General features: G+C 41.0%; 1 protein-coding gene across 1 annotated transcript in view; it reads left to right on the plus strand.

Moving 5' to 3' along the window:
- The window catches only part of OBSCN (obscurin, cytoskeletal calmodulin and titin-interacting RhoGEF), a 194,316-nt gene that overhangs the window by 154,257 nt on the left and 25,981 nt on the right, over nucleotides 1–14,078 (plus strand). The window contains 2 exon segments of the mRNA XM_059818275.1: nucleotides 11,384–11,530; nucleotides 11,573–11,641. Of these exon segments, the coding sequence (XP_059674258.1) occupies nucleotides 11,384–11,530; nucleotides 11,573–11,641 (216 nt within the window).

Raw genomic sequence — 14,078 nt, forward strand, 5'->3', positions numbered from 1 at the left:
GTTGCTGTTCACTTTCAATGGTACCAATTGAAAATTACCAGAGCTTATTTATTATAGGCTGGCTGGAAGATTGCAAACCAATTGCTGGACAAATTACTTTGAGATTAAATTATGGTGTTTTCAGAAACTTTACTAGTTTATTAAATAAAAAGTGGGGCTCGCTGTTGTTTTTTCTAGATCTCGAATAGGGTCAGCAGTTCAGAGTGTGTTCAAAATAGTTTGGTTCGTACAGTGTCTTAATTTTATCCCAGCAGATAGGATGGGAACCTGCCAGAAATCTCTATTAGCTCTTCAAATGGTATCCTTCTTATTTTTAAAAATGTTAATTTTAGGAAATATTTGCAAAATCATTAAATCATTACTTTTCTTTTGATCTTGATATGCATCAACAGTTTCTAGTTTGTTATGGGACAAGGGTCAGGAAAAATTGCAAATTATAGCAAAAAAGAGATGGAGTAGACATAGGTGTATTACAGGGCTCCCCTGGGTTTCCTAGGGGGTTTTTTTTGATCCTGGTTTTTCTGGACTGATGATAATGATTTTAGTTTTCATTGTTATCAGCTTGGATTTTGTACCTAGTCCACAAAAGCTTGGAAACTGTTCAGTGTTTGGGGAAATTCTTTTTCTATTAAGTGAAATCACAGTTTAAAGAATATCAGGATTTTCCAGATGAAGGCTTTTTCAGGTTTCTCACACCATCACTACCTTATTATAGGAAAAAAAAAAAATAATAAAAAGGACCTTGTTTTCTAGGATTGACCTGCCAAACAAAATGTCAGAATCTTATGGTAGGATAAACAGATTTTGCAATATTGTTCTCCACAATATATTTAATTTCAAAGCTAAATCATTCACTGTTCAGAGAGCACTCTGCATTCTCATTCTTGGTCAGAAACACTAAAGATGATGCTGGAAATAACCACAGAAAGCATGGATGGGATGGTACCGTTGGTTTTTTTCACTCCGGTTTATTTTGATTAACTGAGCAAAGTTAATTTAATCATTTCAGCTTTTGCCTTTCTTTAACCCCATGCTGTTCATACTGTTTTCTTTGTAGTCACTGAACAAGAGACTAAAGTGCCCAAGAAAACCATCATCATGTAAGTGCTGATTTTTTTTTTTTTTGGTAACATTTGTGGTTTGCCTTGCTGCCTATGCATGATCCAATAACAAGCTTGTGTTTATTGGCCATGCAAGAGTGTTCATTCCCATCCCACCAGATCTCATGGTATTCTGTGCTATGCAAAGTGAGCACCTGAAAAAAAATCTTATTATCCCTTTTAAAAAATAGCAGCACTGGTGTTAGACACAGCCTGGGTCAGTTTTTTATGATATTAAGTGTGAAAGAATTCCACTGAATACTGCCGGAGTTGCACAAGAGCTCAAGAAAGTAGAGTCTGACTCGCAATGTTGAAAAGAAATCAGCTTTGAGAACTAGCTACTTGAAAAAATGTACAAATATAACAAATATCTCACAGCTTACAGTGATTTCTTCTGGCTTTCTATTTTAAATTTTTCAGGAAACCCTTTTATGGTGAAGCAGAAGGGATATGCTCATTTTTATCCCCTTCTGTCTCTATATTTCTAACATGAAATGTTGTCCTGATAACGACTTGGGCTTTTTGGATACTTTGAGCCTGGTTTATATTGTGTGTCTATAATATATAAAGATTAATTGCAGCAAAAAGCAGTACTTTCTCAGTCATATGCAGACCAGAAGCTCATCAGCCATTAAAATCTTAAAAGTACCTTCTTGGTTTTAAGTATCATAAACAAATACCTAATAATATAGTTTCATGTGCTGGAAGGGGGACATTGTCCTTCTGTGGTAGGCCTTCAGAGCGCCTCCAAGCTATTAAAATAATGTCCTAATGGTAGTAGGTGACTATACAATGGGTATTTTTGGGAAATGCATTCCCTCAAGAGTTGTAATATTGCTAAAATCAGTCTTTGACTTGGACATGATGTTAAAGTTGACTTTTTTGTTAGATGGTGAGGAGGATGGGTGAAATGACAGCTAAAATATGGTTAAGAATTGCTTACCTTTTATCCTTTTATTATTTTCTATGGCGACTATTAGTTATGATCCATGCATTTAGCCCATTTGGAGCCAGTGGCTTATAAGAAGACATGTCCCCCCTCCTAGCAGCTTCCAATTTGAACAGGCAAAGAGCAGACAGGAGAGGCAAGAAAGGGTTCTGCCTTTGCCCCTCTCTCTCCAGCACATCACTTCAGTTAACATCTCCAGTCATTAGACTTTTTTACCCTGCAAAGACCAGAAAACAAAGATGTTTCTGCCTGTACCATCTCAAGGAACAGGGTTCAGATACCAGTGGAGTAGCTATAACAGAGAAATTTTTTTTTTATATCATGTTCAGAAACATCCCAAGAAAGTAATGAGCAGGAAGGAACCACTCAGAGCCAGACCATGTCTAAAGCTTAGTAAATCTCATCTTTCTATATCTCTGTGCCCGTAAATCACCTGGAGAGATGCTTTTATTTTACATCTCTCCTCAGTCAGCTAATAGACCTCCTTTTCCCTCTGTGATTCCAAATCGCAAGCAGCAGCATTAATATTGGTTGATTAAATAATCTTAAATTAATACAAAATAGCATCAGTTAAGCTGATTTCTAAATTTCTGACATGCAAATTCCATAGGCTATTGCTTTGGACAGCTCAAGAAGCGCTTCCTAGATTTAGGGCTGCAGCCCCAAAGGAGGTTGTCACATTTATGGGTGGGATCTCAGAACAACATGAAGTCCCCTCCTTTTGCTAGTGGATGCGGTCATGAACTTATTAGAGTGGACCTCAGCTGGAACTGGGATAGCAATGGGGTAAAGTTTGGGAACAACTCTCTGAGGGCACATGCCAGCTTTCCTTAATGTGTAGCGAGCCGAGGAACAGAAGCAGCTTTGAAACTACTAGCAGAAAATAACAGATAATTTAGAGACGGGATTGAACAATGTCTATATATGCAAATCCCAGACGCAAAAAAGCATTTTAACCTTGCAATGTAGAGCAAAATCTATTGCAAGTACACATGCATTCAGTCTCGTCTTTAAAAGGATTTAGTTTTGCATAATCCAGAAAGGCACCATGGCCATTATGAAGGCTCTGCATAGACCTTAAAGCTCTATAGAAAAACTATAGAAAACTTGGAAAGAGTAAAGCAGTGGAAATGAGCAGTAGCAGAGAGGGTGCTCTGGAAGAAAAGAAATCTCACTGTAGCTGATCCAGTCCTGGACTTCACCGCATCCTCAAAGGGAGAGATTGATGGTGGAAAGAAACCTGATCTCCGTAGGAGAAGGCAATACCAGTCTCAAAAATGAGACCAATGGATGAGAAAGGCTACTATATGTCTAAGAGGGTTAGTCTTCCATGATAGTTAGACAAATGCAATAGGAGAAACGGTCTCTCCTTCCACCCTTCTCTGTATCTCAGTGCAAAAGCCAGAGCAGAGACGGCTGGAGAGCAGAGCTGTTGGCGTTCAGCCCTATGTGGCCATGACTAGAGGCTGGTGAGGAGAAAGAGAGACATGAAAAAGCTATTATCTTGATTCATAACCATTCCTTCTCACTTCAGGCCATTGTCTTTACCCTTCAATTAGTTCTTTTTTTATCCCATTGCTTGGAGGTAGAGACAGAATCTCAACACAGAAACAAAATCAGCTTTGCCACCAAACCAGCTACCTCCACTGTAGAGCAACAGCTTCCTTGTGCTTGCAAAGCAGACACTGTCTTTACCTTCAAGTTTTTCCATGTAAGAAATGCCACTGAAAAATCTGCAGGAAAAACTCCATGTTAAACATATAAATTAAGAGCATTGAAGTCTGGGTTTAGGTGTTCCTGTCCCCGGATTTTAAAGCTATTTGATCCAATTTCATCTGTAGCTCGTTTAAAGTCAAAGTTCATCCTGGGATGGGAGCAGAAGATTGACACAAGCTGTATGTTTATACAGGGATGCTGAGAAGTCCCAACTGCTTTGGATACCTTAAAAAATCTAAAGTAAGGCCAGCGGAAATATGCTGAGAAATTATTATCATGCATCCCAGATTGCTTTGGTACTCCTATGTCAATTACTGGTAGTAGGATTGGGCTGTGTCTGCAACAACATTTTGGCGTAGGTGACTTCTGCAGGAAATGTTCTGACTTTCTTTTCCTGGTATCCAAATGCTTAATGAGCTTTTAATGTAACTGTTCTGCATGTGAAAATGCAGACCTCTGGTCTCCAAAGCCTTTAATAAAAAAAATAGAGATATGTTACATTTATTAAAAAAGAAGAAACTGCTGACCCTACTGTAATAAAGGGAATTTTGCCATTGAGTTTGATGAAGCCAGGATTTCAGCCAAAGACACTCGGCAAAAGGTTAAACTCCTGAGTGCTTAAAATCCTTGGGTAAAACTGCTATATGGGTCCAAAGTAGAATAATAGGTGGTCAACATAAGCACATGAAATATAGCAGCATCCAGAAGAACATTTCTCAGCTGGACATACCCGTTGTGTGTTCATGCACTCAAGGAGGTTAATGGAGCTAGGATCCACCTGGGGGAAAGGGCACTGAGGTTTTCCCTGGATCAGAAAGTGAGTGGAGATGGGCATGTGGGTGTGTGCATTGCGTGTGTATCCCTTCCAAAATGGCACGCTTCACCGAAAGCTGGAGTGCTCACAAAACTAACCCCACTGTAACACCTTGACCGACAATGGCATGTGCTGATGGAGTGTGGCTCCCTGAAAAGTCTCGTCTTCCTGCCAACTCCATTCCAACCCTTTCTGTCATCAGAGAGGAAACGATAACCACTGTGGTGAAGAGCCCAAGACAAAGGGGAAGGGTTTCTCCTGCACGTTCTTCTTCAGGTCATTCGCCTTCCCGCTCCCCAAGAGCGGAGCCAACTCCAGAGCCAGTTTATGTTTCAAAGATCAGGCAGCCTGTCCACAGACATGAGCAGGAGGCAACACCGAAGTCTGCTGTTCCCATGCTTTTTGTCACAGAACCAGAGGACAGGCAAGGAGCAGCAGCTAGAGATGTTGTCACAGAGACCAAGGTGGAAGAGAAAAAGCCCAAATGGGTTGAAGTGGAAGAAATAATTGAATTCAAGGTGAAAAAATCACCAAAACCTGCAAGGAAAAGAGGCTCTTCCCCAGCAAAGCAAGAAGAAGATGACTCAGGGGTGTTAACATTCACTTTTCCTAGCTCAAGGCCTAGGCATTCCCCAGAAGATGATCCAAACACAAACAACTCCAACAATAAATTGGTGGAACAGCCAAAATCTTTGCCTAACGACAGTCTCTCTGAAGCTGATATCCAGCCCTTGGCGTACGCAACCGAGCAGGAAGGACCTCAAGTCAGCAGTGAAGACAGAAGCTCCCCGTGTGGGTCTGAACAACTAGGAAATAGTTCATTTATGGATTGTGGAACCGAAGGAAAGAGCTTCTCACAGGAAACAAGTGCTCACTACGGGTCAGATGTCGCTTCCCCGCTGCTTGCCTGCGGAGGTGAGCCTTTGATTTTCAGTTTTGAGGCAGCTGCTGCAGACCAGCACGAACTTCTGTTCTCACCGGTGAGTCCAGAGGTTACAGAGGAAGCAGATGAATTAGATGTATCTTGGCCTGTTGAAGAGGGGGTACCTGAAATAATACAAGATGTCCTTCCAGAAGAGGATAATGTCATTATAGTTGATGAACCGGAGGAACTACAGACAGATGACATTAGCACCCGGGACCGCAAAATCTTAACCCACAATGGCAAAGTATTAACTTTGGAGGATCTTGAAGATTATGTTCCTGAAGAAGGTGAGACCTACGGGTGTGATGATCACAGCCATATGGCAGAGAAACCCTGTGAGATCTCTGTGCTCCAGACAGAGATTAATGAGCCAATGATTGGGAAGCCAGTGCTGCTGAATCTGGGGAGACCTGTGGTTTCCAAGCCCAGGCAAAGGTTTTTCAGCCAGTTTGAGGAGCACGTTCCTGGGGGCATGTTCATGTCAGCATCTAGAGTAACCGGTGTGCAGTCTGTGGGCCCCTCAAACATCTCTTTCCATGTGAGTGATACCTGCATGTCAGTGACGCCTGGGGTGCGCGCAGCAACAGCAGCAGCTTCTCCTGGTCCCTCCTTCACAGTGAAACCATCTTTCTGCACCGAAGTCCAGCTCTCAGCAGACAACGGACAGTCAAGCTTTAAAACTGAAGTTTCCACGAGAACCCTCAGCTATGGGACTGTTGGCGAGCCTGTTACCTTGCACATCAGCACAGAAGACCTCTCCCAAAGCTGAGCAGATGCAAGCATAATTTTCAACACAAAAGAAAGCAGCGTTTTAGAAAAAACTAGTCAAAATTGTTGTAGGTGAGGGGAATTAGTGGCAAAGATTACAAGGTAACATATACGAGGGAATACCTTTGAGGAAAATATATTTAAATACGAAATGTCGAGCTTTTCCAGTCTTAAAGGGAACATGTCTGTCAGAACAGTTTGTAATTTTAAAAGCTTTGATCGAGGTGAACATATATCATTCCATAGTGGAGCAGTGATGGTAGGTTTAGGAAAAGCTTGATTCTCCTGCCTATGACAGAAATATAAATGAATTAAGTGCATTTCTGTCCATGAACTTAACAATTATGTCAAGTGCCAATTTGTAAATTATGGTGTGGCAAGAAGGTGAAAGTATCTAAGCTTTTCAGCATCTTTCAGCAGCCCAGGATAGGGGGACTGTTTCCAGCTAAAGCAGTCTCCTGTCACTGTGTGTGCCCGAAGGTCACGAAGCTTCACACTGCTTTGGCTCTGCTGTATACTTTTGACACCAATTAGCTCTACCAAAATTTCTTCATAAACCTTTCAACATGCACAGTCTGGTTACATTATACTAAACTTCTGCCACAGAATGAAACACACAGAAAATATTGCATTTACTAGGGATGCAAAGGGCTGCTCAGACCCTTTGGTTGAAATCCTAATTTGACTGAAGTCAATGGTGAAAGTCCCGCTGACTTGAGGAAGCAAGGATTTCATTGTTCTCTTCTGCTTTAAGTAAAAAAAAGACCATCTTTTTTAAATGACTGCTGTTTTCAAGTCCACTTCCTAGTTGTCTAAAGATGTAGGTTTCATTATTCTGCATTCTAGTGTAGTGGATTTATAAACCATATCTCTTAAAATATAGATTTACTTAATGTGCACCAAAGCGCTGCACAAAATTACTTCTGCATCTATAATCAAATGCTAACACGGATAAAGAACCACAAATGTGGTCTTTGTCGATAAATATTACTGGAAGAATATTTGGTCTCCTGTACATGCCAGTGGTGAAACATTAGTGTTAACAGATTGAGGGATAATGTCTCCTACATGTGCTAAGAGGAATTCACCACTGAGCTACAGCAAAGTAGCAGGAGCACAAAGACAGTTTAAAAAAAAAAAGAAAGAAAGAAAGAAAAGAGATCTTTACCATAAATGCCTGGTTGAAAAATACATGTCTTCAAAATGTATTGGGCTGCTTGGAAGCACTGCCAGTTGCAATTTCATCGTATTACTGTAACCATGTATGTCGAGCTGTCTTGTAGAGGTACTGCCTTTTGTTGAGTTTCTCTGGAGCTTTGCAGCTCAGTGGGAGCATTGGTTGTGAGGGGAAGGCTAAGATGCACCGAGCATGGCCCATTCCTGTTGGCTTCACCAAAAATGGATGTTGCACAGACCTTCAACAAGTTGCTCAGCCCTGGAAAGAAATGAGCTCACAGGCCCAAATATTGGTCCCAGCTGAAGACAGCTGGAGTTTGTCACTGATCTCAGTAGGACCAAGCACTGGTCCTCTCTATCTGACAGAGATGTGGGGTGATAAAACCCCAACACCTTGTCCCAGCTGAGTTGTGTAGTACTGTCGCAATAGAAAATATTTTCATTTAGATGGTGCAGGGAAACCAGCACTGCTCAGACACAGCTGAATTTCTAACTAGCATGGAGAGGATTGAGTGAGTTTTTGCCTTGGAAATGTTGATGTGTGATGTTGTTTCAGTGTTTCCCAGCTAGGTACAATTGTGAAGCTTGTTCTGGAGTCCTCCGGGCAATATTCCCGCTAACAGGGATTGAATTCACAAAAGGTGCTTGTAGAAAAGAATACGTTATTTTTTTCCTTCTGTGGCTGCACCTTGATCATGTGCTGACTAAAACGAACACATTGATTTCACAGCCTTTTACTTTCAATATCTAAACAGGATGTTATGTGTAATATCACGTGCACTACCCTCATGATATAGGATGCTTTTCCAGTGATTACATGTGGTGAAAAAAATCAAGCCTCTTTTATGTTATTCTCCCATTTTTTATAACATCTCCTTGGTTTATACTGTTTGTTTTATAATTAAGCAATATGATGGATATATATTAGTGCTTTTTTCATATATTGCACTGTACTTTGGAACGTAACAGACATACAACAGAGAAATACTTTCAAAACTGAAAATATTTCTTTCTTATTGGGCCTGATTCTGATCTCAGTTATTCCAGTATCAATCTAGAATAATTCCACAGAGGGAAGTGGATTTGATTCGGATTTACAAAGATACTGCTGAGAAAAGAATTTGCCCTATGATAGCCTTCAAAAATACAATATTCATCCAAAAGATAATAAAGATGTGTAAAGGGAAGTGGAGGTTTCCTCCTGTTGTGGCTGATGCTCAGGTTTTTCTAAAGAAGCTAAAAGGTTGCAGTTCAGATGGTCATAGAAGAAATCACTATACTTCGATTTATTAGCCCAAAGCAATTAACATCTGTTTACATTTTCTTTTGAAATTGAAGCAAAAGAGAATAATTTGAAAGGAATTTTTTAAATCCTATGCAGAACTCTGTTCAAAAAGTGAAAGGTTTATGAAAAGTTCATTACGTATACTTTCAAAATATTTTCCTAGAGGTTAAAAATTATGCTTGTAAGTGATTAAACTATGTAGATAACTAATGAGATGTGTGGGGGTTTATTTCTTGTAGATGAAAACATACAGCTGTATTAAAAATTTTAATACAAAGAATGTTTTACTAAAATGCCTGCAGGTAAATGGGTATTAATAAACTGGAAACTTCAGTTTGCTTGAGATACAAAAAGAAAAAAAGCACACAAAAAAAAATCAAATGCAAGATATGCTGTTAGACACTGAGTTTATATCAATAAATGTCTTGCCATCAGCTGTCACTGAACTCACTGGGTTTCTGTTTTCGTCTCTGTTCATGGCAATCAATAGTCCATCAGCTCGTCTGCTTTTCCCATCGACTTCAGCAGGAGCTGGGTTGCAACCCAAGAATATGGCTCTAGCTCAGCTTCTTACGGACAGTTTCAGAAGCGTTGAAGTGAAAGAACCTGTTTTTAGGGAAACTTCCAACGCAGATCTAGGAGTCAATAATTTTCAACAATGCTCATCCTCTTGGGTCCTTCTCTGAGGCTGAATTGGAACTTCAAAATACATGTCAGTCTTGTGTTCCTGGTTATTGGCTGAAGGACACGTGGGGTGGAAATGTTCACGGTTGAGATTTTAGAATTGGGAAACAGGCTCTTCGTCACAGGTGCGTCACCACTGCAACATTAGTTTGATGTACCTCAGTAAATACTGAAGTTCCTCATAGTGTGTAACATCCCTAAACAGGATGGAAACTGGGAGGAAAGTGGTGGTATTAGCAGCATGGGGGAGACGTGTGGTTATATATAACCTGTGTGTGTATATATATATATATATAAAAAAAAATCTATGAATATATATTCTCATTGAGAGATACTAAGTGTGTTTCATGCCTTTCCAAACAGGGCAGTTGTTGGCAGCTGCCCAGCTCGTAGGACTGCACCAGTTGGTGGCAATCACAACAGGAACACCATGGAATCAAAATATTTATCTAGGGAAATATTTAAAGCTCTTCTACCCAGCCCAGTACTGATGAACAGTGATGGGCAGTCTAGGACATCATGTGAGCAAAACTTGCTTTTTCCATCAACAAACCCAGAACTGAAATATTTCATAACCACTACGTCCATGGGGAGGACATTGAAAACAAAAATCAAGTGAGATGTCTTCAAAGGGGGCTGATCTAAAAGCAGCGTTCAACTTTACCTGCTAAGGTCTGTCATGGGAATTTACTTTCTTAAAGATAGGAAAGGAGCAGAATCAAAATGGCTACAGGACATGCTCCTGTGTCAATGACATTAAACAAGTCAGAGCCGTTTGTCTGCAAGTGTTCTTTTTTTTTTCTCCTGAACCACATGATGGTTCAAGTTTGCGCTCTTGCTTGGCAAGCAATCACATCATGGACATGACCAATTGTCTTAACCTGACATGCATTTTCCTGTCTTTATGGTTACTTGAGAGTTTCCCTTGATGTCGTCTGTCCCTCTGTTGTGCCTCTTCAAGATTTGTGGAAGGTGTATTGGGCAGAAAATTGGACGAGATGAGCTCCTGACATGCTATGATCCCATCCTAGTCTAGCTTCTTCTACCAGCGCTGACTGGGGATGAGACCATGGTGTGTGTCTCCTGGGTGGCCATTCTGCAAAGACATATGATTGAAAATCCATTTTTCTGTGTGGAAAGCTTTTGTCTTCTTTCTGCCTTCAAGACGATGAGTTTCTTGAGGCAGGAGTTATATCTTCCTTTGTATAATGCTTCCCCATACACAACTGCTGTGCATTACTGTACAGACCAGGTGACTTTGCTTCTAGAGTATCTTGCAAGGGCATAACCCAGTACAAATTTAAAAGTCTCAGCTACCTTCTAGTGCAAAGCCAGCAAAAATACTCAGATATTGTAAATAAGGACAAATACATTGCTCTAGAGCAGGGAGTAGCTTTTCTGCCATCCTCTCAGACTCACAGGCTCATGAAGCAGAACAGCCCTCCCTGCTTTCCCCTGCCCTTCTCCAGAGTCACTGATGGAGCCGTTACCTGCTCAGTCCTTCTCCTCCCCTGCAAGAATAACGTCCTCCTTGCACGTAGGGTCTGTATCAGTGCAATGGGTCACCGCTGAACTGCACCGGTTCATTTCATTGATCTTAATAATGGTATTTTTGACAGACCAGCCAACGTAGGGTTGAGTTGGGGGATGGATCCCTTTGTTCCACTGTCTGGGAAGAGGCCATGTGTGTGTGCAGGGTGGCACAGCGTCTTCAACCTGGTGAGATACATCTTTCCGAAGCGTGTTGTGCCTTCTTAAGGCTCTTCTTTTAAGTGTTAGAAGCCTTCTAAGGCTCTTCTTATTTTAAGTGTTAGCTACATTACCTCTTGCTGGAATAAGCATTTCTGCATCAGCTCTCTGCTCTAGAAGGGAAAAATGATGTGATTGCAAGTATTTCCATGGGTTGGATGATGCTGCTATTTTCTTTTTACCCTGAAGAGAGAAAAGCTGTTCTTCTTGTCTGTAGGAATGACTTCCCCACAGTCAGAGATGGAGACTTCTGTCCAGGCCTCGCTTCAACGTGCTGATAAGGAGATCAAGACAGCTCTAAAGAAACTCATGGACTCAGCTTCACTGCTGGTGACTCTTCCGCCGGGCATGCGAGGAGGAGCTGGTGGCCTTGGCCTTCCTGGGTCCATTCCTTCAGACCACTCAGAAACAGCAGCCGAGCCCTCTGTGCTAGTTCATGAAGCCAGTACCCAAACCCAAACTGCTGGAGGGCATGGTAGGTTTGGTGTGAATCTGGAAAATGTCCCATGGGAGTCAAGAGAGATGAGAATATTGAACACACCAATAATGATATTTTTTTCCTAATTTTTCTGTTTCGTTGTGTTTTGAGTAGTTGAAGATTAAAAGAGCACATTCAGGCCCAGAGAAACATGGGGCTATGGGTTGGGGTTAGGTTGGACACAATTTTGGGGCAGATCTATTTGGAAACAGGAGGTGTTTGAAAACTGTGTCTGAAGTACAGTTTGGTTCCTAACCTGCCAAAATGGAGGGATATGGGATTTTTTCCATGTTTGGGTTTTTGACCTTGGACTTGCTTCCAGTTTTTTTGGGGAAGAAGGAGGGGTGGGATCCCTCCTTTATGTTTACAGAAGTCATTTGTTTTTTGATTTGGTGGAGTGGGTAAGAGAGTTTGTTTTTCTTTTATTGTTTCTCATAAACAAGCTGGAAATGTGTTTAACACCCCTGTATCAACTGCTGGAGACTTTCTAGGATGTTGGGATCATCAGGTTCACCTGCATTCCACTGGTCCTGGAGCCTTAATAGACTCCTTAATAGTTTCCGTGTGATTAAAACCAATGATGATGTGTGTGACTGTGTCTTGCCAGGAGAACAAGTCTTTTGTCTTTGCATTGTTTTTAAAAAAAAACACGGGTAAGCGGCAGCCCTTCCTTCTCCTTCTGCCATAATAACTTTTCTAAGCTGTCTCTGTGTCAAGTCAGAGTAACTAACTGTCCTCCACCAGCGCCCGCTTAAAAGGACAATATCAAATAGCCTTCAGTCCTCAAACTCTAGATGCTGTTTAAAAAAACTATTTTCTTGTCTAAAACTTAACAAGAATAGAAACTTTTCATGGAATCAGACCCAAAATAGCTGCATAAAAAAATGACAGGGCTTTGAAACCTTTTTTTCTTTCTAGTAGGAAATAATCTGTGAAAATAATCCTCTGGTGAAGCAGGATGACTCAAAAATCATAAGTAAAATATCAACTAGCAGATTATTTCCTTAGTCATAACTACAGAGACAATAGAATAGTGAATGAGATGGTTTTGCAGTCCTTTCATCTGAGAAAACTAAATGTGTTATTAGTATGGGGAATTACTTTAATAAGATGGAGACTTGAATACTGTCCCTGTGATCACACACTTTGAATAAAAAGAAGGCAGATATTTCAATAGTGCTGGCAATAGAAAGCACAATCCCACCAACCTGGGATCTCTGACCCTGCCAGTAATTCCTTGATTAACCGTGTTTTCCATCCCAATAGAGCTGGTTTATGTGATTTCTAGAAACTGCTGCTTTTTTCCAAAATCAGCCAGCACCAAATGTCCTTAGAGTGCCCCCCAAAAAGGCCCTTCCTGCTGGGGAGAAGTTTCCTCTTGATTTAACCTTTTCTCCTCAGATGAAAAAGGAGATCATGCACTTTTTCCTATGGGGTAACTCCAATGGTCAATATCAAAAGACAATCAGGTACTTTTGGAGTGGAAGATCAAACCAGATTTTGAAGATATATCTGATAAAATAATCAATAATAAAAGAAGAACAATAACTGAACTGCCATCAAGCTGCACCATCTTTTTGTTTCCTTGTTTCTATAAGCCCCAGATGCCAAACCTTGTTCTGGTGTAACCTAGAGTTGTACGAGGACATTTTCAAAGAACCCAGTGGAGGTGCACCAATGCTGACATAACATCACCAGGTCCTCCATATTATCACACCTCCATATTATCTCCGTATTAGATGTACCCCCAGCCAGGGCCTGCCTTGACCACCAGTTTTACATCCATGTAAGCTTACTTATTTCACTGATGCTGTCTGTCATTGCACCAGTGAGTCGAGAACTGTTCTCATAACGCGAAGTTTAACTGAAGCATTCATGCGTACAAAGCTAACGCTGGGCATCCCTGGAGGTATTTAAAAGACGTGTAGACGTGGCACTTAGGGACATGGTTTAGTGGTGGACTTGGCAGTGTTAGGTTAATGGTTGGACATGATGATCTGAAGGGTCTTTTCCAACCTAAATGATTCTATGATTCTATGATTTCGTCATAGTCATGAGCTGGAACTCAAACACAGTTAAATTATTTCTTATAAAGGAGGTATTGAACTCACGCTATCCTTTCAGTCATCCTATTCCTTCTTGTCCTTACTGACTGCCTGTCCTGTTTTCGTTTGTGTGTATTTCCTTACAGAAAAGTTAGTTTGGCCCGGTCAGCAAAGTGCCACCGTTCGGTCTCTCTGATGTTATTCAAGCCCTTTGCTTCATGTGGTCTTCTCAAAAGGGCCAAGTTCTCCTCTTAGCTTCAGTGATTGCACTCAGCTGAGGTCAAACAGACTCAATTCTGATACAAGGCAGACTAGAGATGGCTCCAAAGGTTTGCTCTGGATTTCAGGTGTGCCGTCATACGTGATGTGTCTAACTTGCCCTATTTCTG

Source organism: Gavia stellata, chromosome 6 (genome assembly GCF_030936135.1).
Source record: "Gavia stellata isolate bGavSte3 chromosome 6, bGavSte3.hap2, whole genome shotgun sequence".
Lineage (NCBI taxonomy): Eukaryota > Metazoa > Chordata > Aves > Gaviiformes > Gaviidae > Gavia > Gavia stellata.